This window comes from Vespula vulgaris, chromosome 24 (genome assembly GCF_905475345.1).
Source record: "Vespula vulgaris chromosome 24, iyVesVulg1.1, whole genome shotgun sequence".
Taxonomy (NCBI): Eukaryota; Metazoa; Arthropoda; class Insecta; order Hymenoptera; family Vespidae; genus Vespula; species Vespula vulgaris.
In genome coordinates, this window is record NC_066609.1 from 2,906,805 (window position 1) to 2,932,644 (window position 25,840).

The 25,840-nt window shown below is 27.6% G+C and overlaps 6 protein-coding genes across 23 annotated transcripts in view; 2 read left to right on the plus strand and 4 right to left on the minus strand.

Moving 5' to 3' along the window:
- The window catches only part of LOC127072053 (ankyrin-3-like), a 30,151-nt gene extending 26,048 nt beyond the window's left edge, over positions 1–4,103 (minus strand). For 9 of the 11 annotated variants that reach the window (XR_007785308.1, XM_051012095.1, XM_051012102.1 and 6 more), the window contains exon 1: positions 3,828–3,970. Coding sequence is in view for 10 of the 11 variants with exons in the window: in XM_051012095.1 (XP_050868052.1) it covers positions 3,828–3,869 (42 nt within the window). In the remaining variant the exon portion in view is untranslated. Of the gene's footprint in view, positions 1–1,171; positions 1,383–3,827 lie in introns of those variants that run through there. The other 2 variants (XM_051012096.1, XM_051012099.1) reach the window with 2 other exon arrangements.
- Positions 1,458–11,402, plus strand: LOC127072056 (uncharacterized). Of its 2 annotated transcripts, none has more exons than XM_051012113.1 (24): positions 1,458–1,544; positions 4,659–4,772; positions 4,856–5,034; positions 5,109–5,235; positions 5,400–5,521; positions 5,594–5,726; positions 5,790–5,963; positions 6,068–6,159; positions 6,265–6,337; positions 6,428–6,546; positions 6,652–6,767; positions 6,876–7,052; positions 7,145–7,203; positions 7,567–8,022; positions 8,093–8,535; positions 8,614–8,706; positions 8,788–8,935; positions 9,069–9,435; positions 9,528–9,957; positions 10,104–10,165; positions 10,279–10,362; positions 10,528–10,653; positions 10,725–10,903; positions 11,012–11,402. In XM_051012113.1, the coding sequence occupies exons 1-24, from the start codon at positions 1,530–1,532 to the stop codon at positions 11,099–11,101; spliced, it is 3,978 nt and encodes a 1,325-aa protein (XP_050868070.1). In that variant the 5' UTR covers positions 1,458–1,529; the 3' UTR covers positions 11,102–11,402. The 2 variants fall into 2 exon arrangements, with proteins under 2 accessions (XP_050868070.1, XP_050868069.1); XM_051012112.1 differs by lacking the exon at positions 1,458–1,544 and adding an exon at positions 3,408–3,757.
- Positions 10,877–14,427, minus strand: LOC127072068 (lysine-specific demethylase 8). 2 transcript variants are annotated; one of them, XM_051012153.1, is made up of 10 exons: positions 14,287–14,427; positions 14,107–14,199; positions 13,049–13,243; positions 12,828–12,972; positions 12,576–12,753; positions 12,331–12,492; positions 12,022–12,239; positions 11,729–11,887; positions 11,399–11,658; positions 10,877–11,096 (listed from the first exon to the last, which is right to left on the minus strand). In XM_051012153.1, the coding sequence occupies exons 3-9, from the start codon at positions 13,222–13,224 to the stop codon at positions 11,401–11,403; spliced, it is 1,296 nt and encodes a 431-aa protein (XP_050868110.1). In that variant the 5' UTR covers positions 13,225–13,243; positions 14,107–14,199; positions 14,287–14,427; the 3' UTR covers positions 10,877–11,096; positions 11,399–11,400. The 2 variants fall into 2 exon arrangements, with proteins under 2 accessions (XP_050868110.1, XP_050868109.1); XM_051012152.1 differs by lacking the exon at positions 14,287–14,427 and having other exon boundaries at positions 14,107–14,280.
- On the minus strand, positions 13,274–13,828 carry LOC127072254 (UDP-N-acetylglucosamine transferase subunit ALG14 homolog). Its single transcript, XM_051012545.1, has 2 exons — positions 13,649–13,828; positions 13,274–13,603 (listed from the first exon to the last, which is right to left on the minus strand). Exons 1-2 carry the CDS (start codon positions 13,826–13,828, stop codon positions 13,274–13,276), a joined length of 510 nt encoding a protein of 169 aa, XP_050868502.1.
- Positions 14,428–14,491: 64 nt separating the features above from the next.
- LOC127072059 (signal transducer and activator of transcription 5B) lies at positions 14,492–23,346 on the plus strand. 6 transcript variants are annotated; one of them, XM_051012121.1, is made up of 9 exons: positions 14,492–14,639; positions 15,432–15,597; positions 15,669–15,825; positions 15,923–16,269; positions 16,358–16,501; positions 16,591–17,059; positions 17,147–17,819; positions 17,974–18,358; positions 21,388–23,346. In XM_051012121.1, the coding sequence occupies exons 2-9, from the start codon at positions 15,470–15,472 to the stop codon at positions 21,560–21,562; spliced, it is 2,478 nt and encodes an 825-aa protein (XP_050868078.1). In that variant the 5' UTR covers positions 14,492–14,639; positions 15,432–15,469; the 3' UTR covers positions 21,563–23,346. The 6 variants fall into 6 exon arrangements, with proteins under 6 accessions (XP_050868078.1, XP_050868076.1, XP_050868079.1 ...); XM_051012119.1 differs by having other exon boundaries at positions 14,495–14,643; XM_051012122.1 differs by having other exon boundaries at positions 14,534–14,666.
- On the minus strand, positions 22,855–25,702 carry LOC127072066 (stabilizer of axonemal microtubules 2-like). The gene is made up of 6 exons (XM_051012142.1): positions 25,492–25,702; positions 25,050–25,327; positions 24,617–24,937; positions 24,247–24,496; positions 23,896–24,164; positions 22,855–23,787 (listed from the first exon to the last, which is right to left on the minus strand). The coding sequence occupies exons 1-6, from the start codon at positions 25,564–25,566 to the stop codon at positions 23,586–23,588; spliced, it is 1,395 nt and encodes a 464-aa protein (XP_050868099.1). The 5' UTR covers positions 25,567–25,702; the 3' UTR covers positions 22,855–23,585.
- Between the last annotated feature and the right edge of the window lie 138 nt (positions 25,703–25,840).

Sequence of the window (25,840 nt, forward strand, 5' to 3'; positions counted from 1 at the left end):
CGCTTCGATTACGGTATTTATTTTCGTTATAGCTTGGAGAAATCGATTATTACAAGGTCTGAAGGGTGATAAAGGGATAAAAAATGTATTTTTTATTCGTAATCATCTAAGATACAAATTTTCTTTTATGAATTTTTTTTTTGTTAATTTCATTCTGTTATAGTTATTTCTTTATGAAACTAACTATAAGTTTGAAAAAAGAACACGCGTGAAAAGAGAAAAGAGAAACGCATGATATAATAGTATTACACATTTGTGTGGCTATTTATAATAGCATCAAGTACATATTTACATAGATACAGAGATATACCTTTCGAGTGTGATCCTTAACGCGCGCAAGAATTCATTCATTAAAATTTAGCGATGTATTGTAGTTACGAACAGAATCATATAAATCACATGTTTCTATCGACACACATAACTCAATGTAACATAATTTTTTGTCTAGGTATACATTCATATAACGATATTAATTATTTATTGTGACAATTGTGACAAATTAAACCTAACACGATTCGTATAATAATATTATTAAAAATTAATAAACAAAAATGTTTAAAAATAATTAAAATTGTCACCACCTATAAAAATAAAAGATTGAACTACTTACTATTATCATTATCGAGGCAATTCGATCAATCTCTCCTTATCGAAAAATTCTAATTAACTATTTATAAAAAGTGTGGAGACGTTAAAAAAAAAAGAAAAAGAAAGAAAGAAAAGAAAAAGAGAAAAAAATCCAAAGTTACACCGACAAAAATAGTAGTCAATATCTAACACTCAATGCCGCACGAAAACGCCGCTTGGTAGTACGACCTTCGCACACTCGCTCCCCAAATCGTATCATGTACGCATCCCCATACCCCTCCTCAGGCCCGCCATATCACCCAACACCCTCCTCATCGTTGTCGAATCTAACGAAGGGATTTCTTCCTGGTATATCCTTTTTTAATCCAGTAGCCAAAGTATCGGTAGTATTATAATATCGCACATAATTATTTGGCCGAACGATGATTATGATATTCTTTTACTTTCTCCATAACTTTTAGCATCGAATTAATTTCGAATTGCTAAGGAAGAAAGAAGATACCGGTACGTTTCGATAAAGCTAACGAGAGAATACGAAAAATCCTAAATCGTAGATTATTAACGAAACACTGAAATGTCCTACCTGATTCGTACTGTCCGTGACCATGATGTCGTAGCCGGAGAACCAGGAGACGTCTTTGACGATGTTCTCTCTCCGGCTCGACGAGGGGATCGTGAATCGAGCGTGAAAAAAATGACTACCCTCGTAGAGAGGCCCGCGTCAATCCACCATTCGTGAAGCCGCCCGGGAAAGGTAACGCCAGAAGTACGGAACGAACGAACGACCGAGGAGGGTGAGTTAGAGTAAGAGAAAGAGAGAGAGAGAAAGAGAGAGAGAGAGAGAGGGAGAGGAAGAGGGAAGGAGAAAGAACATAACGCTAGATAGGAGCCGCCCTTGTGCGTTCATATAAAGCGCAGACTCGAACTACAACGATTCATGTATGAACAGAGAGGATGTTAGTATTGGTAATAATAGTAATAGTAGTAGTAATAGTAGTGGTGGTGGTGGTGGTGGTGGTGGTAGTTGGCGGGGAAGTATCGTTTTTCTTGCTCCCTTATGTTACTCTTTTCTCTTTCCACTTTTCTTGCTAACCTTTCATTCCTCCTCGTTCGTTCGACGCGCATAACTTCCGCGTTAGATCAGATCCGGTGATTCGAAAAGACCCGGTTTTTTGTGTTCTCTCGGTTTAAACTAATTGTAATTCCTAATTCGAAAGTAGTGTAAGGCATATTTCGATATTAAAATTCTTATTTCGTTATACATATTTCAGAAAAATATGACGAGAAAAATAATTTGTTTGATATAATAATAGGAATATCAAAATTAACTGATACCTTTTAATACAATCATTTACCTCGTTATATTTCTACTATTTCATTTTTTTGCTTTGATATCTTTCTTATCTTTTGATTTGATTAATCCAGTATGAAATATATTTGAAGTTTCATTTCTTAAATGACAAATTTTCAGATATAGATAATCTTTAAACAGTCAGGAAAGTTTCTCGTGTTTATCCTTATTCAAAATTCAAACCCTTAGGCGCCTTCTATCGTATAATTCTTCGCAAGACAAATACGAGCGATGATTATTAAAGATAAGATCACATTGACTAAAAATTACATCTTGAATTCTTTTTTTTTCTATAAAATATAATGCTTAGTACGAAACCATCATTCATTATCGTTCGTAGATTCCATTGTAGGATCTAACTTTTATTAAAATTTTTATTAAACTTTTTACTCTTTTATCTTATACCTTTTACATATGCACCCAATGAATGATTGTATCGTTAAGACAATGTCTTTATTTGAAAACGGACGAAATTCGAAGAAGCAGGAGTAAATGCGCGTTCCATCGATCGCATTGGTCATTTCAAGGGGGATAACCAACAGCAATGACGCGAGAACACGGTAGGAAGTAGTAGTGGGAAATGAGTCAGACCTTTGGTAGTAACACGTTGTTATGCGTCGGCGTCCTAAATCGGTTTGTTGTATGGCGGGCTAGAAAGCGTCACCTGTAACACACATAGTGTGTCTGCCCTCTTGGCGGCATATATGACGATCAATAAAACACCTCACCATGTCTTTCTCTCTCTCTTTTTCTCTCTCTCTTTCACGTACTAATCAACATTGGAATAAGGAGAACCCTGAATGCAATACTCTATACAAAGCGTTGCGTGTAAAATACACCTTATACGCGACGATCTTTTCTTTCAAGACTTTCATCACTCATACCACCTTACACTTACCCTTCTCCGTCGTATTATCGTCCCTTTAAATCGTCCCTTTTCTTAATCTTCCTTTTTTCCTCTTTTTTCTCTTTTTCTTTATTTCTTTTTTTTTCTTGGCATAATATCGTGTTATTCCATGCAATAATAATTAAGATTTAATCGTATTTAATAAAAGAAGAATTTGTTTTGTTAATTACGAAAGAAGAATATTCGTTTATTCCTTTTTGAAAAATTTTTTCGATTATTGTGATTTAAATCTCGCGCTCTTCGACAAACCATTGTTGCCAAATGTGTTAAGGCGAGAAAAGTACCGCCAAATTTGAATTGAATATTTTACTGCGTATCTTTTAAATATTTTGATTATTTTATTTAAATACATATTCAATTCGAATATTTTATTAAAGCTTTATGAATTTGAAATATATCAAATCTATAGCAGATCGATTAGAATGATGTTATATTCTGCAAACATTTTTTTAAGAAAACTATTAAATAACCAAAGAAAATATTATTTTCGTAAAAATGAAATGAAAAATGCTTAATAGCAATGTCCAGATTATAATAAACTTTTTTTTTCCTTTAATTTTAATAGCAAACTTAAGAAATGTTAAAAGAAACACAAAAGAGAAAACAAAATCTTGGACTATTTATAAATATAGAAAAGTAGAATCCTCAGACAGTAACGCTTTACATAAATTATATGAATAAATACAAGGCACGTGATCGAGTTGCGTCAATTACGTAAAAATAAGAAATGTCGAAAAGTTGCCTTAAACGATAAAAGAGTCTTGTTTAATCCAAATTATGTGCCTTTTTTACTTTTTTATTCGATTAGTAAAGCAACGAATAAATAGATAAATAAACAAATAAATAATATAGGCTAGGATGCGTACAATTGGGAAATAAACTTTTCAACGTTTTTCATGAGACAAATAGAGGTTAACAAACGAAAATCTTTCATGACTTTTAACCTTGAGATACTAGATATTGTTTTTAATTAATATTTACCTGAAGCCTAATAATGGGTAGAAACTCAGCCTCAGTCGTCATTCCTAAATAATAGACTGTGTACTTAGTTTGACAAAACTTGATGTGTACGTATCTATTATACTCTCCATGCTGAAGACGTAGGTCATCGGATATTTATAGAATTTCTTGTTATCCTCACATCATCTTCTGTATGCTTTTGCAAAAGATATTTACATAACTCAGATATATTATATTAATCGTTTGTAAACCCATAAACACTTAAATATTTTAGCAATTTTTCATTCACGCTTCAACCATCCTATAATTCAAGAAATGACATCCTTCTCTATTTTTCAATTTATCTTGAAAACTATTCAATAAAATCTTGTACTTTTTTGCATACACATATATATAAATGTGAAGTTGTATTATTATTAACTATACTATTTCTATTAATTCATATTATATCGTTCATTCCATCTGTTTGAATTTTATCAAATGGGATAATGACAATTATTTGAACTGTGAATACAATCGCAGATGATTCGATTTTTTAAATATTATTTCAATCTATTTTTAATTGACTGCGCATTCTTACTATATAGATTGTAAGCAATACGATTATTTGTGGAATCGTATTTTTTGGAGAGCTTATTTTTTAAACGAAATAATTATAAAGGAATTATTTTAATAATACGTACAAAGAACATTTCAAAATAATTAGGGTTAAATTAACGATTGGTAAGACTGCTTTTTAGGCGCTAAACTGCGTCATATTAAAAAATAAAAGATTAATATTCGTTATTATTCGATTTATTGTTGATTTATTTACTATATCGTAATAAGTTGTTTAATTATCTTTTACATTAGGAACTAATTGAAACGTTGGATGAGGCGTCAGCAGCATTTATAAATAAACAATACCAAACAGCTTGTAATAAATATAAAGTAGCTGTACAATTATTTACAAGCTTAAATCCAAATGTAGGTTATTAAAGAATTTATATTCATATAGATATTAATATGTAATACTATTATATAAATATTATATTTATATATAATTTCAGGTAAAAGATAATATTCAACATACAACAGAGTATCTATTATGTATAATTTTATTAGAGTCCAATACATTCCACAATATAATAGAAGCGTTAAAAACTCTTATAAATTTAGAAAAATCTATTGGAAAGTCCTATCCAGCTGTTTATTATGCCATAGCAAAAGCATATATTCAATTGTACAGGTAATGTGTATACACTTTTAAGTAATATATTTAATTAAAGATGTTGCGATCTGTAATAAAATCTTTATGTTTAGGTTTAATTTTGCTATTAGTACAATTAACAAGGGACTTGCTATTTTAAATGAAGGGACACATTTTCCAATCCAGTATGTACCTATGACGTCTACTATTATAAATGAAACAACAAAAGAAGGTTTATTGGTATGATTTGTCTAATTATTTCTATAAATGTTTAAATACAAATGTGTTAAGGCGAGAAAAGTTCATATAATATATCTAAACATTATATATATTATTTACTGCACGTTCATACTTTATGAAGATATTGATATATATATAAGTAATATTTCTTATTGTACCAATAGATTTCATTAATGGATTTACAAGAAAAAGCTTCGAGTTGGCATTGTCCAAATGCAAAATGTTTCTTAGAATACTGTCAGAATAATATTCCACATTGTTCACCGTGTAAAGATATATTTTTCAGGTAAATGCATCCATCACTTCGTATGCATAAGTATACATAATTATAAATTTTTTTTCTTCTATTTATTTACAGTGACCCAGCTTTTTCTGGCTTAGTTGTTATCACATGTAGCAATGCAAGTAATCCTTGCAAATTGAACTTTCATCCAGTTTGTTGGAAATTTCAAAAAAGCAAACTATGTATAGTAAACAAACTTTCAGATAAGGTAATAAATATATTATATATCATATACTTTTATAGATATCTTTAATTGTATGTCTTTAAATAGGATATGATAGGTCGCTCATGTTTTACATCAAACTGTGGAACTGAAGATAGAAGTGTCATAACAAAAATTGAAATATTAAACGATGATGCCAAAGTTGTATCAGTTATTGAAGACTCCTCTTTATCAACACTACTAGTATCTAATTCTGTAGTTAATGGTGCTATTAAAAAACATGTATGAATATGATTATTAATTTTAGTACTCATTTCTATACATTTTTAATATCAAACATTCTTTATATATTTTATTTTTATATATTTATTTTTATTACAATATAGCGACTTATAAAGCCAATCTCAAAATGTAAAAGACCAAACTTTCTTCATCTTCAGAGCACACAACAAGAATGCAGCAAGACATTTAAAGAAATGTAAGAAATTTACAATATTGGAAATATGTATAACTTAAACAAAACATTCTAATATTTTATTGTAACAATAATATTTTAATAATATTTCTTCTGATATACTTACAGATCTGACAAAGAAATGAAATTAATGAAACTAATTAAATTGCGAGAAAATAATTTTGGTATTCTACATGAAAATGTAAGATTATATTTGTGGTTTATATCAATGTATACAAATGCATGTTACTTGTCATTTATAAATTATATATATTTTTTCTTTTTACAAAAGTTAGAACCTCGTGAAGACATGTTTGATAATGAGAACATAAATAGCACAGATATTCTGTCAGAATTTGAGCTTGAAAATATTGATTCAGAAACATTGCAGCAATGTCGTTTCTTACTGGAGTAAGTAAATCACTATAAAAATGAACTAATAGTAATAACTACCCTAAAGATTTTATTTAAACTCTATAAATATTCTGTATAAATATTTTATATATTTTTTATTAGGATTATGTATGAATTTATTAAATTAAATATAATAGTTCATAGAAACAAACTATTATCAAAGTGGTATGAAACAAAAGAAATTATGGCATATATTACAAGAACAGATGAATATTTAGGTAAATAATTTAATTTTTAATAGATAATCTATACAATGTTGTTAGATTGTGTTAATTTATAATTTGTAGTTAAAATTTATTTTTTGATATTATTATTTCTTTTTTTAGATTCAGATATATTGAATCTCTTACTTAAATCTCCAAAACTTATTAGAATTGGAGATTATATCTGTGTTCCACAAGCTTTACAACAAATGTTTCAAATATTTGAACATGAAGTAACTCAACAATATGAATTAATATTGCAAAGTGAAACTAATGAATATAAAGATACCACACTAACAGGTATAACCAATTGTAATTATATGAGTAGTCCACGTTTCGTTAATATAAAAAATAAAACAATTAATAATGCTACCTTAAAAATTGATTTGCAGATAATGAAAATATTTTATATAAAGAGTGTGTTACTAATAATGACAGTGAAACTGATCAGGTCTGTATATATACACTTACTGACAGAATTTAAGAAACAAAGTAATCGTTTGTCTACTTTTATACAATATTTTTTATCTTCCAAAATACATAGGTTGAATAGTAAAAATAGCATAATGAATTAGCATGATGTATGAAATATTATCTCATTATACTATTTTTAGTTTCAATCTATGTATTTCGGAAGATAAAGAATATATAAAAATGGGCGAACAATTACTTTGTTTCTGAACTTTTGTCAGTAAATGTACATTTAAAAAACAAAAAATTTATTTCTTATTTCCTATATATTTTAAATATATCTTCTTAATCAGTATTAAGCATGCAATTAAGATGAAAATATTAATAATATCATAAATTACAGAATCTTCAAAAGCTGTCTGGTTTAACAAGTGATGTTTTTGAAAATGATAACAATAAAGCTAATCATTTTTATCAGAATGAAAATACTTACGAGTCATCTCTAATTTCTTTGAATAACTGTTCAACAAATAAAACAAAAATAAATCCAATATATCAAAGTGAGACTAAATTTGGTTTAAATCCCATTAATGAATGTCTTGTTGTAAATAATTCCAAAGAAAATGATGATTATGAACAACCAACTTTTTACAAGAAAGATAAATACTTTAATTATAATAATGATATAATCAGCAAAGACAATTGTACTGATATAGTATATGATGATACATTACAGCATAAAACGGTACATGAAAATAATTCACAAAATTCTATAAAAAATTTCTTCTTAGAAAAAAATATAACTAATAATACAGTAAAAAATTTATTTATTCAAGATCTCGAACGATCAACAAATAATGTAAGCTCTTAAATTTATTTAAATTTTTCCTAAATTCGAGTTTCGTTATATCTATTTTTTTATTTTTCAGGAGCTACCTTTGTCACCAACACTCCAAGATAAGTATAAATTACTAGCACATAATTATTTCATGATAGTACAAAATTTTGCTAAACTTTCAAAAGAAAAAACGGACATGGAAGATAGTTTTAAGTTAAAACTAGAAAAGAAAGATTCTATCATGAAAGCTGTTATTGAAGAACGTAAAATATTAATTGATAGATTGGATGCATACGAATCTCATATTTCTGAAGAAATATCAAATAAATATGAAGCATTAAATGCGGATGTATTAACGTTAAAATCAAATATAAATAGATTGAAACAAGAAAAAAAGGATAATGAATACAATTTTAAACTATTAATAGAAGAGAAAAATACCATAGAAAAAATATTACGAGAAGACAACGTACAATTACTTAAGACTGTGAAAGATTATGAAGCTGAAATAAATAAGAAAAATGAGGAACTAAAGTATGTACTTAAAATTTGTTTAATTATAAATAACTACATATATATGTATATATATATATATAATTTTTTATTCTCTAGTATTCTTCAAGATAATGATGTAAAGTTAAAAAAATCCTTTTTGCAAAAATCATTAGAATCCCAATATTATTTCAACAAAAATATGTTAATGAAGTAAGTAGATAACTTTATATATATTTACACATTGAAAAAAAAATATGTAAATCGTATTAAATGTATATTTGTTTAATATAGTGGCATTGACTATTGCAATTTATCATTAGACATCATATATAAATTGAATTCTTTGATTAAACAATGTACTGGAATGCATATCATTCCAGATTATACTGAATGGTTGTTAACACTAAACCAGTTCATGAAATTATCTACAGAATGTGAGGTGTAGTATAGTAAATTTTATAATATTTGCTTTATTATATCAGTAATAATCAAATAAACCAACAATATCTATAATATTGTATTTATTGTAATTATATAACTGGCATATATCTCTGTTAATTCATTTATAATAGGCGGAGTTTTTGAAATGTAAATCTTTGTTAGAATCAAAAACACAAATTGAAAAACTGGATGAGATAAATATGAGTTCTATAAATCTACCTGTGTATCCAAATAAATCTTTATCTACAATTGTCTGCGATGCTTTCATGGTATTAGATAAACACATAACAAAAATTTCACCACAGAATTTACCTATGATTTTACCTTCATCATTATTATTGCATCCTTTATCAAATTCTCATTTCCATCAATCAAATTTAGAAGGATTTTCTAATGACAAAATTGTTGAAAAGAGTTCTAATATTAACTTGATTAAGACAAGAGATAAATTTAAAGAGCACACAGAGAATGATACAGAAAATATTTTAAAGAAATCTGGTAAAATTTTGACATAAATCTATAAATATAATAAGTGCGATGAGAATATAACAACACAATAAGAAAGTAAATATATTTATAAATTTTTACAGATTTAAGTGAAGAGAATAATGAAGCTGTTCAATGTCATTTAGAATGTATTGACAATAATGAAGTAGGAAATTCTATGTTAGAAAAATATATAAATAAATATGATAATCACATTGATAGAATCTTAGGAGATGTTAATAATGAAAGAGAACCAGAAAGTGCAGTAAATAAAAATTTTCCAAATGATATCGCTAACAATAATATGACACAAACCTGTGACAATAATAAATCAGAATCAATTGGTATACCTAATAAAACAGACTATAAATTATTAATAGAACAAGTAGATTCCATTGGACAAAAGAAACTGAATACTGAAGATATAATAAAAGAAAATAATATAAATATCGAACGAAACAGCAAAGAAATCTGGATCAATTCTACAAATAAATTAATGAATATACTACAGAGCAAATATACAGGAATATCTGAGTATGTACATATTATCCAAAACTTAGAAAATAATTGTTTATTTAGAAATTAATAAACGTAGAAATTATCCAAACTTAGAAAATAATCAATAATCATAATAATTCAAAATTCCATATAATTAGCAAACTATCTTTTTGTTCATACAGTCTGTATCTTTTGGAAAGTTTGAATGATCTCCGAAAATGTAATAAAGGAGAATCTCTAACAGGTATACTATTAAACATAATTATCCAGGATATATAAAAGTATATTTTATCGCATCAAATAAGTCGTAAATAAAACTCGTAAATCTTATTATGTAAATATGTTTGTATATTTCAGATTTATGCACTTACATTAAAACAAAGGAAAATACAAAAAATACTACTACTGCTTTATCTATACCAAGTAAAAAAGAAGTAAAAAGTAAGAACATTATATTAACTAAGTCAATTTGTATGTTTCCTAATTGAATAAATAAATAGTAGAAAGAATTAAATCGAGCAAATTCGATCTTTTATAAATTCAATTTGGATAAGAATAAATCTTTAGTTATTAAATTTCATCATATAAAAACTTTGATAATTTCAGATAAAACCAAAAAATTAATGAATTCAAAGAAATCAAAATCGTTAAATAATCTATCATGCTCCATTATTACAAAGTCATTAAGACAAAAACAAAAAAACCTGTATAACTCATCATCATTATCATCATGTAAGATATAAAATATCATTTATTTTTCAAATGTTTTCCTTTATATTATAATGTGTAATAATATTATTTAGTAATTACTGTTAAGAAGAAATTTATTTGTTCAACAAAATATCCATGGTATGTAGCTATTACACAAGAAATTAAGAAAAATGACTATGAAGAATCCGATTGCATTATATGTATGGATAATTTACAATTAACTCATAAACAGATTTATTCATTAGAATGTCAACATAAATTCCATAAAAAGGTACGGTATATAACATCATATCAGTAACCAAACTTTATAATAATAAGTAAATATAGCTTAAAAAGTGCATACCAAAAATATTATACACATAAATAATATATATTTTAGTGTATTAAAGAATGGTTTCAACAAGATGAATCATGTCCAACATGTCGTATTCATTGCAAGATTGATGAAGAATATCCTTCTTTACCTTGAAAACAAACATGCATTACTACTGTATAAAAGTAATTTGACGAAGTAAATATACTTAAATTTATTTTTATAATAAAAAAATAAAATATATCAGATTAGAACAAATAAACCTTATGAAATGTTAATAAAGAAAAGTATAAAAGTGGTTATCTTCTATTTTCTATGGATGTAAATATATTTTATTCTGAATTTACTTAATTGTTAAAAATATAATTCCTATATAAAGACATATAATATTGTTAAAACTTGTTTATATGAGCTGTGCAATGCTTATGATTAAGTCTTATTATTTTGAGTTACCTTTAAGTCCACCAAAAACTAACTGAAAAACTTGGTGTAAGTGCAGTTACATGATGCCACCAATTTGGTGGTATATATAACATTTCTCCTGGTCCTAAGTAACACATAAAACCTTTCGCTTTTTTAAAATCTGGCCATTTTATGTAATCAGGTTTAAGGGGATCTACTTGCGCTGTATTATAAAGTAATTTTGTATCATAGGGATATAAATTTATAGAATCAGATGAATCATATAAAAATATTCTTTTATAACCAAAAACCTAAACACATCAATGCTAAATATTAGTAATAGAATTGCAATAATAAATATATATACATATTGTTGTATACCTGACACAATAAATTATTTTTAATATCAAAATGTAAGGGTGATACAGTTCCAGCCGGCCCAAACCATGCATTTATATCTGGTGGCTCAACTTCTGAATCTTCTTTATCAGAAAAAGAACAATAATCTGGTACAACTATATCATTTTTTAGTTCTGGTATCTGTTAATAATTATATAAAAAGTTTATAAAAATATAATAGTAAGATAATATGTATTATGTTATCACACTACATGTATATAGTTTATTATACGGTAATTAATATAATTAGCAACATTTCTTATCTCAAGTAATACCTGATCAAAAAGTTGATGTTGAGCCAAATAACCAACTTTTGGAGTATTTTTAATTATATGAGATTGTAAAAATTCTGAAAATGTAATCAAATCTTGGCTCCAATCTTCTTCTGTGTAACGAGATCCTATTTCAATAGGCACAGTGCGACTTCCAGCAATCTTATTTAGATAATTAATATCCTGCCATAAATGTAAGGCATTCCAATGCTTCATAGAATCTAGAAGAATTTACGATAAATATACTGATTCATGCTATATATATATTCTCTTTCTCTCTATTTATACTATTAAAACGAAATTAATAGTTACCTGTTATTATGGCTGGAACTTTTGGTATAAAAATGTCTTTATAAAATGATTCCATAGAAGGTATTCTATATCGATTAATTTGTAAAAATTCAGGTAGCAATAATTGAGAAACTTTACTGTAATCAATTTCTATCTTTTTTGCATTAAGTGATCTGACAAATTCTACAAAGAGTACACTTTATATTTTTGGTATGATAATTATTTTGATATTAGAAATTATTTCTTCAATAAGTAGTGACACTTACTAGTGTAATGATTATTTATTTTTGAAGCAATCGATGTAAGTAATGGCGGCTTATTTGGTAAAGGAGCACCTAATAGAATACCTTTATCAATTTGTTGAATAATTTCTTGTAAAACTTGTATTTCCGTATCTGTAGATTTTTCTTTGTTTTGTTCATGTTCAATTTCTAACAATATTACCTAAAAATATAAATAGACACTAAAATATACATTATTATAGTATAAATCATTGTACTATTAAGGCAATTCTATACCTTTAACAGGCTACAAAAAGAATAACTATATCTGTACGATAATGGAACATCTTTCCAGTGACCTGAATTCAACAGTTGCCATGTACGATCTAAACAAGCTTCTATTCTAATTAAAGACTTATTTATCCAGTTTGTTGTTCTTTCTCTTTAATAAAAATATGACATCAATAAGAATATTTATAAATTGTTACCAATATAAAATAATGCAATTATATATTTACAATTTTTGCATGCTAACTCTTTGTAATACATCAATCATAGGTGCTACATGTACTTCTATTTCAGTTGGTAAATATTTTAAATCTTCTTTCAATAATATCCAATCTATTAATTCAGTGGTTATATATGCCTCAAAAGCCATTTTAATATGCTCTATTGTGCTTTCTGAGATTGGCATAGGTGTCCAAAATTATGAACTATATTAATTTAAAAATAAATACATTTAATTATGATGAATAAACTTTGTCATACAAAGATTTATTTAAACCTGGCCATCGTACAATTACATGATCTACCAAGTAATATAAAATTTTTCCTGTTAATGAAAATGTCTTAACTCTACAAAAACTTTCTATAAACACAGTAGTAATATTAAGAACATAGAATATCTTAAATACAAATGCTATAATACACAAAGGAACACAAGTCCCCGGACCATTACATAAAAGTAATTCTGGCTTTTCAAACCATAAAAGAGATGCAGCTTCTAATGTTGCTATAACAGTTGTCCATACAGAAGAAATATATGACTGACCAACTTCTCTGCTTCTAGTAATCTTTATTATTTTATAATCATTTCTTTTTCCTTCTATTTCTTTTACTTTTTCTATACTAATTTTATCAGTAGAAGCACAAACATATATTCTAGGTGTATAATTTTCATAATTCATATGTTTAACAATTCGTAACATTTCTGCTGTATGTCCTCCTGATCCTAAAATTATCATAGCTTTTGCAGATGTTTCTCTGAAATTTCTCACTGTTATTCTTCCACTTTTCATGAATAATAAAAATAAAATTCTTATAATAATGATCATGAGAAATATAATTAAAAAAATATAAATGTATGATAAGATCATTTTGTCCTTTTGTTATCTGAAACAAATTGTATTCATTATAATGAGAAAACATAATTTTTACATTATTATTAAGTGAATATATACATATAGATATACAAACAATATGTTTCTAAATCCTTAATCTATAGAATTAGGATTTCCAGGCAATAATTGATTGAATGTTGTGTTTAAGTGTATAATTCATATGAGTAATAACATACAAATCTTCCAAGTGCGGACAAATCTTTCATTGTAATAATATAAAGACAATGCCAAACGTCGTAAAATGTAGATATATAAAAAGTGAATATTTGCTACAAAGAAAGAAAAAAGAAAGAGGAGATAGAAAATGATTGGCACTACAAGCAACTTTGTACATATGTCTCTGATCACCCACATACATTTGTTTGATACGTTCCTGAGTAACCTCAGTATCTGCGCATGCTTAATCTGCGTAAGTCACGTGACATGCCCCTCCACTTCTCCCCGCGCCATTAACGGTTTTGAATTCTCGGAATTCCTCATCCATGGCACTTCGACGTTGGCCGTGCTGTTGGGTGCAACGGAAGGGGGGAGATTACTTATTGATGAGATTCGCGTGTGTGACCGGTCCCCGCTTCATTATATTCGTAAATATATCGTGGGTGTAGATTGCATTATCAATTTAAATATTATTTTATAAATTATCTACGAGAAAGGGTGAACGGTGGTTTGTAGAGTGCACATCCTGGAGGCTCATATCTTCGGACCAGCAGTAGGTGAATAGAACGCGTTCTACTAGGCACGAAGAAAACGTCCTTTATTCCCCTACTCTTTCTCTTTCCGCTTATCTATTTACGCGTTATCGGTGTACGTCATTCTGTATGTTCTTAGGATCTGCTCTCTGTAAGATTTTATATTTTCTTCCTTCGCATATTAAGATTTATAGGTAGAATATTTTATTGGAACAAATCTTCATTACGATAATCGAAATATTTTAATAGTAACTTTGCAAATATTTATCGATATACAGAAAGGTAATTCGATATATTTGGTACTCTTCTTTAATCAACGCACAAAATTTAGAAGCGTCAAGAATTCTTCATTTTTTTGAAGACCACTTATCCGCTTTTCCAAGCTTCTTTCCAATACCATTACGCTCTTTATAATATATGTTTCGTTATAACGTTTTGTTTTTATCAAGTTATATATGCGTTCTTTCGTTCTATTGTTCGGCATAATGAATATTTTTCCAAGAGGTTATGTTTCATGTGATTTTCGTGATTATCGATCGATAGATTATCTTTCGTAAAAGTATTTATATAACGTGTTTATATTTGGCATACCATATTTAATGTCGTAACAATGGCGCTTCGAATAATGTATACAATTTTTTTAAAGGAATCTGCTCTGTAGAAAATATAACAATTTGTAATGATGTATGTAATCTTGTGAAAAGTAGTACTTTTATGTCAATTAATATTTTTTATTATATTAATATTTGTTTAATTAGTATTTGTTAATTAGTATTTATGACAATATCTTTTATAGTCGTGTTTTTTACTAGGGTCCTCAGAGCCAAAAATTGAAATTACTGCTTCCAAAATGTCCCTGTGGGCAAAAGCACAGCAATTACCACAAGAGGCACTACAACAAGTGCGCTCTGTTTATGGTGAACATTTTCCAATTGAAGTCCGACATTTCTTGTCGTCGTGGATCGAAGATAAAATGTGGTAAGATATAGTAAAGAATTTCTTAATATTTTTAAAAACAAATACTTTATATAAATTCTTTTATATTACAGGACTGATATAGAACCTGACAATCCACAGTATGAACAATATATAGCTAATCTAGTTGCATCTCTAATACAAGAATTAGAGACAAAAGCAGCTTCTTTAAACACTGAAGATTTATTTTTGACAAAATTAAAGCTAATGGAAGCTGCTAAAACTTTCAGAGTAAATATAAATTTTTCTTTTTAATTTATTACATGTATATTACCTTAGTGTTTAAAATACAGCTATCATTTAATTATTTCTCATTATTTTATAACAGCAAAGATATAGCCAAAATCCTGCTACACTATTTAAAATAATTAGACATTGCCTAGGAACAGAAATGAAACTTGTAGCTCAAGTTGAAAATTTAGGAGGTCTTATGAATATGGCAGCTGGTAGAGTTGGTTTGATGGTAGGAGATGCTGTGGCAGAAATAGCACAACAAGTTGAAGTATTACGACGTAAAACGCAAGAAACTGGAGAAGATTTACGTAAAATGGAACAAGAACAGGAGGCCTTTGCCATTAGTTATCATGAATGTACAAAATTAAACGCTCATTTACAACATCTTGCCACTCAACCGCAAAACCAACAAAGTTTAGATTTGGAGAAAAAGATCAGGCGGTATTATAATACATAACTTAAATTATATTAATGAGTAAAATGTCAAATTCAGTAATTTATATTCATTATACTTTTATACATATCACAGGCAAAAAGAGCAACAAGAACAATTATTGAATCACAAAGTTACGGGTTTAATGCAATTACGCTTGACATTGGCAGATAAATTGAAGGATACTATTGCTAGACTGAATACATTACAATCAAGAGTTCTTGATGATGAACTGATTAGGTAAATATATTGCAAACATATATAGATGCACATGTATATATTTGTAAACACATGCATAAATTGTTATCATATAATTAACTATAATTTAGGTGGAAAAGGGATCAACAATTAGCTGGAAACGGAGCTCCGTTTAACAGTAATTTAGATTCTATCCAAGAATGGTGTGAAAGTCTTGCAGAATTAATATGGCTTAATCGGCAACAAATCAAAGAAGCAGAACATTTGAAACAAAAATTTGCACTAGATCCTCCTGGAATACAAGATATTCTTCCTACGTTAAATTCACAGATCACACAACTTCTTAGTTCCTTAGTCACTAGTACATTTATCATAGAAAAACAGCCACCACAAGTGATGAAAACTAATACTCGTTTTACAAGTACAGTACGTCTTTTAGTGGGAGGAAAATTAAATGTTCATATGACACCACCTCAAGTAAAAGTAAGCATAATTAGTGAAGTACAAGCAAATGCACAATTAAAAAATGGGAAAATGGCAAAATGTGGAGAAGCTAGTGGTGAAATTTTAAATAACAGTGGAACTATGGAATATCATCAAGTAAGATTAATAGTTCCAGGAGACTTTGTATTGTCTGTAAATTAAACCAATGTAAATAATTTTAATAACATGTAATTTCCCTTTTAGGCAACACGACAATTGTCAGTAAGTTTTCGAAATATGCAGTTAAAAAAAATTAAAAGAGCCGAGAAAAAGGGTACAGAATCAGTTATGGATGAGAAATTTTCACTTTTATTTCAATCTCAATTTAGTGTTGGTGGCGGTGAATTAGTATTTCAAGTGTGGACTTTAAGTTTACCAGTCGTAGTAATCGTACATGGAAATCAAGAACCTCATGCATGGGCTACAGTTACATGGGACAATGCTTTTGCAGAACCTGGAAGAATTCCTTTTGTGGTACCTGACAAAGTACCATGGGGACAAGTAGCTGAAGCATTAAACGTTAAGTTCAGATCAGCTACAGGAAGGTCTTTAACAGACGATAATCTCCATTTTCTTGCGGAAAAAGCATTTCGAGGTGGAAATGCGGGTGGTCAGGAATACTCTAGTTTACTTCTCAGTTGGGCTCAGTTCTGCAAAGAACCTCTGCCAGAAAGAAATTTTACATTTTGGGAATGGTTCTATGCCGTTATGAAATTGACAAGAGAGCATTTAAGGAGTCCTTGGATAGATGGCTATATTCTTGGATTTGTCAGAAAAAAACAAGCAGAAGAAATGTTAGCTAATTGTCCATCAGGAACATTCTTAATGCGTTTCTCAGATTCAGAACTTGGAGGAGTTACTATCGCTTGGGTCGGAGGTAATACATTATGTAAATAACATAATATCAAAAACATTTTATACAAATTTCATGCTGATATCAAAATAAGATTTAAAAAAAATTAATTTATATTGTATATTTATTACACATAATTACGCATTTGTTTTTATCTATACTTTATTATTTTTTTTAGATCAAACAGAAGTTTTTATGCTTCAACCATTTACAAGCAAGGATTTTGCAATTCGCAGTTTAGCAGATCGAGTTTCTGATTTACAGCATCTCTTATATCTGTATCCTGACTTATCGAAAGATCATGCTTTTTCCAAATATTATACACCAGAAAACCGATCGACATCGATAAATGGATATGTCAAACCATTGTTAGTGACACATGTACCTGGATGGGGTGGTCCAGTTATAGGAGGTCAAACGCCTTCACATTCTTCAGTGGTTGGTGTTGGTAATAGCAGTCAAAGTGGACCAGGTGGAAGTTATCCTGCTACACCTTCTACTATATTCCAAGCACATAGCCCTGATCCATCCGTAACACGTGATACTCCATCTGTTGCTTCCAGGTCAGTTCCCTGGATTTAATGTATTTAAAATGGAGGTTTGGTTTCATGAAAGATACTGACATAGATATTTCATAGAAGATGCGCAAAGTTAAATTTAACTATAGTAATTAATAAATATTTTGTATATTGAGACTGAATCTCAGATATTCTGAACTTATATTAATATACAGAGAGAGTTATTTAACGTGTATGAAATAGCTTTTTTGTTTTTAAAGGTAATAAAAATTCTTAAGAATCAAATTGTATGACATAAATTGTTAAGAACATAACATACAAATTATTATCTTTAAGTTTTTTTCTTATGCTAGACAATTTTATTCTTAAGAGATTGTTATTTTTAAACGCATAAAAAATATTTCATATACAAATGTTAAGTGATCCGTCCTGTATATAGATATATATATATATATATATATATATATATATATATATATATATATATATATATATATACGATACTTATGATTAAAGTTAATTCTAAATCTATTAAAAGTATGTAAAAAATCTTCGTATATTAGCTTTGCTTGATTTAAAGAGAGAAGTATATCGGTGGAATTAAATTTTTTATATAATCATTAGTTGCAGAGATATCAACTAGGTTTTATTTTTTTTTGTTTTTTGATAGAGTAGAATAATAGTAACACAAAAATTATTAAGTATAACCAACAATTTCGATTTAAATATATCTATGCATCAATTTTACGTATTAATTATGTAAAATGTTAGCAATATTAACTATAAATTATTGTTAATTATCACATTTTAATTTGTAAGTAAAAAGTAGCGATTAAATTTAATTCTTAAATTATTATTTGATTTTATTTCTTCTAGATAACTAATACAAGGTGCTTGTTCTATATATTTTGTTGAATAATATTAATATATGGTTAAATTTACAATATCCAAAATGTAAAGATGAAATCTGCAACTGAAGATTTTACAAGAAATTTATATATACTGTCATAGTCTTTTCTCTTTAAACTAAATAACTTTTATATAAAAAGATTTTTTGTATTCTTAATAGCTTAAGAATTAATCAGATATATTGTATCGTAAATATATGCTTCTGATAAGAAGAAACAATATTTCATAAAGACTGCATAAAAATTTAATATTTTATCAAGAGTATTTTTCTTTTTCTATGCAATTAAATTGATATATGAAAAACAAATATGAAATCCAATTATATAATATATGGTGTGTAAAGAAATTCAATTTTCTGACTTTACTTTTACATGGAGAAAAAAAATCATGAAAATAATTATTAGATATTCTTAGGAACGAATCAATGATATTTGTAATGCATTGAATAAAAAAATTAAGGAATTCGAATGAAGGAAAACATATGACATTCCTATGAATATTACTTTGCATATCTTCTGAATTTCTGTGCAGAAACTATAACAGTATTTTTTTTATGCGCATTTTTTTGATGTCAGATATACACTTTTCTTAGACCTTTTATACAGGGCATTTAGATTAATATTATTGAAGTAAAGTATCAAAAAACCAACAGTATAAATATTATATTAAGTAATATTATCTATATTGAATACTAATACTAATCATATGCTGAATATTGCATTAGCGGGCTATATAAAATTATGAGTTTTTTATCTCTAAATTGTTTTGTAGTGCTTATAACGATATATTTTATTACTAGTTTTTGCTCGCATGATTTAAGTTTAAAATATATTATCGTTAAATTTGATTTTTATCTTATTATATAATGTTAATTTTTTCTCTGTAGGTTTTAAAAAAACATACGTATTTTTTTATTAATATTAATGCTATATAAGATTGATATTTACTAACATTTTGAATCAATCTTACATTCATTATAACATTAATAATTATGAAATTTAGATATAGAATCTCTTTTTTAAGTACTTTGCCATCAATTTAAGGTTCTATAAGTTCCAATATCATTAAAATCACTTTGTTAGAGTAATGTAAAGATAGTATATTCGTATATCTTATTTGTACTTTTATACAATTATAAATATATAATATAAACTAATATTTTTCAGTATTATTTAAATATTTTTTTAATATACTAAGTTTTGGATTAAACAAACATTCATATATAAAAGGTCACAGTAAGATGAATCACACATTTATTAAGGTTGTGATAGGAACTTCTAGAACCTTCAGATATTATATATATTTTTTCTGTTATATAAAAAGCTTTAAAAGTATTAAACTTTTTAAATTATATTAATATGAAACAAAAAAATTAAGAAGTACTTAATGATATACATTCTTGTACTTCCACTTAGTGCGAAAGGAATTGAATTGAAAATTAGATAAAAAAGTAATTCAATTAAACGGCTTATCCATGGCTTTAACATAATATTTGATCTTTCTAAATTTTTATACAATGTTTAGAATTGTATATATCTATATACTTAAATATATTTCTATACATGTCGATGTATGTGTCAATAGACACAATAATAATAGTTCAATGATTTATGATATAATTGATTTATATATAAATTACATTTAAATAACTCCTTAAATAAAAATAAGAAGAGAGTAAAGGCCTGGAGCAAGCCGGTACAACCACAATGGAAAATTGTAGATTTTCAAGCTACCTCTGCAAAACACAACTCCAATTGCCATAATCATTATTAATTTAACTGGCAATTTAACTTTACGTTAATAAATAACTTATGTTGCATCTGCCATATATGTTTTCAATTACATAACGTAATCAAATTTGTAATAAATATTAATATCATACTAGTTTTTCTCACATTGAAATATGAATAATAAAGGGTATGATACTAGTTTCTTGTTTATTAAACTTTTTTTTTAGATGTAGTGACCGATAATCGTTGGTTGGGTGGGTGTTTTGTGGTTGTTTGTACTACCCCTTACCGTGTTGTACCGGCTATCCGGCTACTCGGTCACGAAATTTTCACAAAGTAGGCCCTATGCAAAAAAAAATAGCTGCTTATGTTACGTTATATGCTTCAATAGTTGAGGATTGCCAGTGATTGGGGTTGTGTTTTGATTTGTGGTAGCTATGCTCCGGGTCTCGGCCAGTCAAGTATTGGGCGACCAAGCTCGGACATGGACTATGTGGAGTTGATGGGTCATGGCGAGCTGTCCACAATCGACGAGAATCTCAACTTGGACCAATTTAATGGTTTTGGTTTTTCCGAGTTCGTGCAGTCATACAACACCAAACCACAGTAGGTATATTGGGTGCAAAAAATTGTGAGTTGCCATGGCATACCTTAATTTTCGATCTCTATCCTTATTGGATATAATCCAAGCGATACGATCCGAGATCACTTGTTATTTAACAGGGGAGGGATTTATGGTAGAGGCACATTATACTTATCTAAGAATCATAATATATCCTCCGATTACACATCTATCATATAAGTGCAATATTTTCTGAAGTGCAACCACTAAGCATAGATATACTACGCGAATTTAATATAGAAATTAATCTCGTTATGTCAAGTAATGAGTTTATAGATTATTATAATCAGTAAAATTTTATTATCAATTTTAAAATTGCCAATTTACATAAAATTAATTATTTCTATTGGAAGATAGAATTATACTTTAACATGATGATGATTAACAAATTTTATTTAGATATTTTTTACTTATAATGAGCATTTTTTACTTGATTTTGTTTTTCATTATTCATCTATTTTAGTGTAAGTCCTTGTAAGATATGAAAAACATTAGGTACAAAAAAAACCATAGGTAATGATCTATATATAGGATATGATAGAACAACAATTAGTGTGAGCAAATTTATATTTTATGTATTAACAAAAAAAGACTATGAATTATTCACGCGAAAATATTCTTGGTTTTCTCTTCAATCATGATTTTTTTTATAATGAATATAAATAATTATTCAGATGTTTATTAACGTATTACAAATTCTTTTTATCTTATGTAAAAGATAAATAGTAAATCATTATAATTTCTATAATGAAGATACTATGAATTATTGATATCAAATTTGAAAAGATCTATTGACAATAGATTTAAAGATCAATTGACAATAGATCTGAAGAGAGTACACAACAGAGTATATAAAATGGACAATCATTTTTCTTTCATCTTTAAGCTTGAAAGCATGTAGAAATTGTTAAGCTTTATTAGTATTTTCTGTTGAATATGTAGATTGCAAAGTAGTACAATATAGAATGAGATATATGCAGACTTATTTGTATATTGTAACATTGATGTGATCTAAATATGTGCCTTACACTTCAAAACTTTATACTTACAGAATGATTTGCAAATTTTGCAAAGTATTTACAAAACAAGATTTTTTATCTTTAAGTCTATTTTTCTTAGGCTGTCTCAGATCCTATGAATATGCAATGGTAGAAATACTTGATATAATGATTACCATTAAACTAATATTTTTTAACAGGAATCAGAATTTTATAAACTAACATTGAACGTTTGTATGTGGTATATAATTATGCTATATTTAATAACTCGTAGAAATTGCGTTTGTGCATAACGAAAAAGTTTTCGTTTATTTTATAACTTGTTTAGGCACACATACACACACAGAAAGAGAGATACATACATATTTATATGTAAGCTTAAATAGTTAGTTGTATTCCATATTCGAGCTCTGCAATCTCTCCCCTGTCTTATATGTATTATTAAAGAATTATCAATTGTTATGCATATGTAAAGCACCATTACATATATGCTGAATTTTGTCCCCGCTAGGACTGCACACATTGTTGTCTCTTTTTATATTTATCATTATATGATATATAAGCCGAATCTTTTGGCAAATGTACGTTAATATTGTCTATTGATCCTTTTATCAAAGATTAGAGTTTATTTTATTATTGAGAATAATTTTATCTCCTGTAAAAGATAAATAATGTGCTCTTATATATTCATCCTGTATACAGTAATTATAATAATATAAATGTAACATAAGTAGCGCTTATATATTTATGCGCAATAAAATGTTTTAATCCATGCTCTTACAAATCTTCATTAAAATCTATTTTAAGTCCACAATTAGTCCTATCAGTGCAAGTAAAAAGGTACAAGTATATCAAGTGTATCATACCTTTTTATATATATTGTGATCGAAAAAAGTTATTTTAAAATAAAAAGATCATTTATCAAAAAAGTAATATGTTTTCATACTTAATTATAATTTATATAACTAATTTCAAAATATAGTATTGTTTCAGAAATATCAATGTCGAAATTCTTATTCTGTACATGGACACTCATTCTCAATAAAATATCCTGGTAAAGGATAACTCATTTGATAGATTGTATCTGTGGTCATTCGTTCCTTAGGAACTTTATATGTAGGTCGATGTGCCCATGGCATATCCATTTTAGGCACTGGCGTCCAAGTTTGGTAGGATAATTTATTTATAGTCTCAGAATCTATCTTAGTAACAGGTCTAAATAATAAAAAAATTGATTATTTGAAAATGATAATTACTGATTAAGATAACACTACCTACATTCTATGAATATGGTAAATATAGATATAATTTTAGATATAATACCTGCTGTAATGAGAAATAGGTTTGAAACTTTGCACAGGTTCTAATTGACCAGGATGTATATATGACAAGCCAGTTGTTGTCTTATCAACAATGGGATCTCCTGGTATACGAATATTATTGCATGGAATAATCAGTTTTGGAGGTGTAATCGTTTTGGGTACAAAATCATGACGATTTGTAGTTTCAGTTTGTATTGAACCTTCTATCATCTTTCTACTACGTGGCAAGATCGGAGAACGCTTCTTAGACCAAACTGGTTGATAGCTCAACTGTATCATGTTTTTATAAATATAGTGAGAAATACAATTTATAATTTGCATATCGCTTTTTATATTTATAATCATTTTTTACCTTATTTGTTGTATCAGTGGATATTTTTTCATTTGATATGAAAATATTAGCAGATGGAACGATTTTTGTTGATTTTTCTATATCACAAGGTAAATAGCTCTCTTTATAAATTGTTTTATCCATAAATTGTGCTTTACTAGGTAATATATCTGTTGCAGTAGGAATGTATGGTTTCATTTTTTCGTATATTTCATTCTCTAAATAACTGTCAGAATAGATAGTTTTCGCACACATTGCAACACTTGGAGGCCTAGTACAAAAAAAATGTTAATTTCATGATTTAATAAAAAGTAATACTTTTATTTTTCTTGTATACAATATAATATCCTATAATAAAAATAAATTACTGTTTTAGTATTAAGTTACATACTTATATATAGATTTTTGTGCCCAAGGAAACTTTTCTTTTTTGCTAACAGCAAAAGGTTGATAACTTAATTTGTGAGTGGTATCCTTTGAAACTGAATGACTAGGTTGGTGGTATCTTATTACAGGTTTAAAGCTAGTAACAGGTTCTGTTACACCAGGATTTACATAAGAAAGACCCGCAGTTGTATTAGTATCCAAAGGACTTGCACTTATCCTTATATTTCCACAAGGTACTATCATATCTAACTTTTCTGTATATTTTGGTATATAGTCACCTTTTGTTGTAGTGACGCTTTCTAATGCCCCACGTCCTAACAAAGCTCTAAGATTGAAATTATATTTAAGTCATTTGATTTTATGAAATTAAACATATAGCTTAAGATCTTTATTTTTAATCAAAAATAAATTAATACATCAAATAAATTTACATTTACCTGAACTTAGGCTTAATTGGTTTTCTCTTAGCTGTATGCCAAATAGGTTGGTAACTCATTTTATTAGTTGTCTCATGAGAAAATTTTTCGCTTGATTTAACAAACGTTTGAATCGGACGATAAGGTTGAGCCCGAATAGATTGAGCTGTTCTGGGATCCGTATCCATATATGAAAGATGATATGTTGTAGAAGTATCAAGTGGTTTCGATGGAGGTCTGTATAATCTTTCAGGAGCAAATGATTTGATTCTTGGCGGTTGTACATATCTTCGTGTACTCTTAATAGGAAATCATATATTTAAACTTACTACTATTATTATTCTTTAAACTAATATACTTTTAGTTATTAGTAAAAATATGCAATGCTAGCATAAACATAAGATTATTTTATCACATTATTCAAGAAAATATATGATTATATTTTTATATAAAGAAAAATTACCTTATCATTGCATAATTGCTGCTCAGCTGGGACTACACAATGTTTCTTTTCTGCGCAAACTTCTATCACTTCCATTTTATTAGTGGTTTTATTATAATTAAATATCAACAAATGTATTATGTAATATTAGATTGGATGTCATCAAATATATCTTTTTGGCAAAATATTTTGTATAAAGAATATAAAAATGTTTTAAATAATAAAGATCTGAATATAATTGTCAAAGTTTATGACATGTTTAAGGTTTGGAGTGAGGATGAAATGTCACATTATATGTCCCAAATGAATTTTGTATTCATTTGAATATACAGGATTGGTCGATTAAATCAAATGAAGATAACAAATAAAA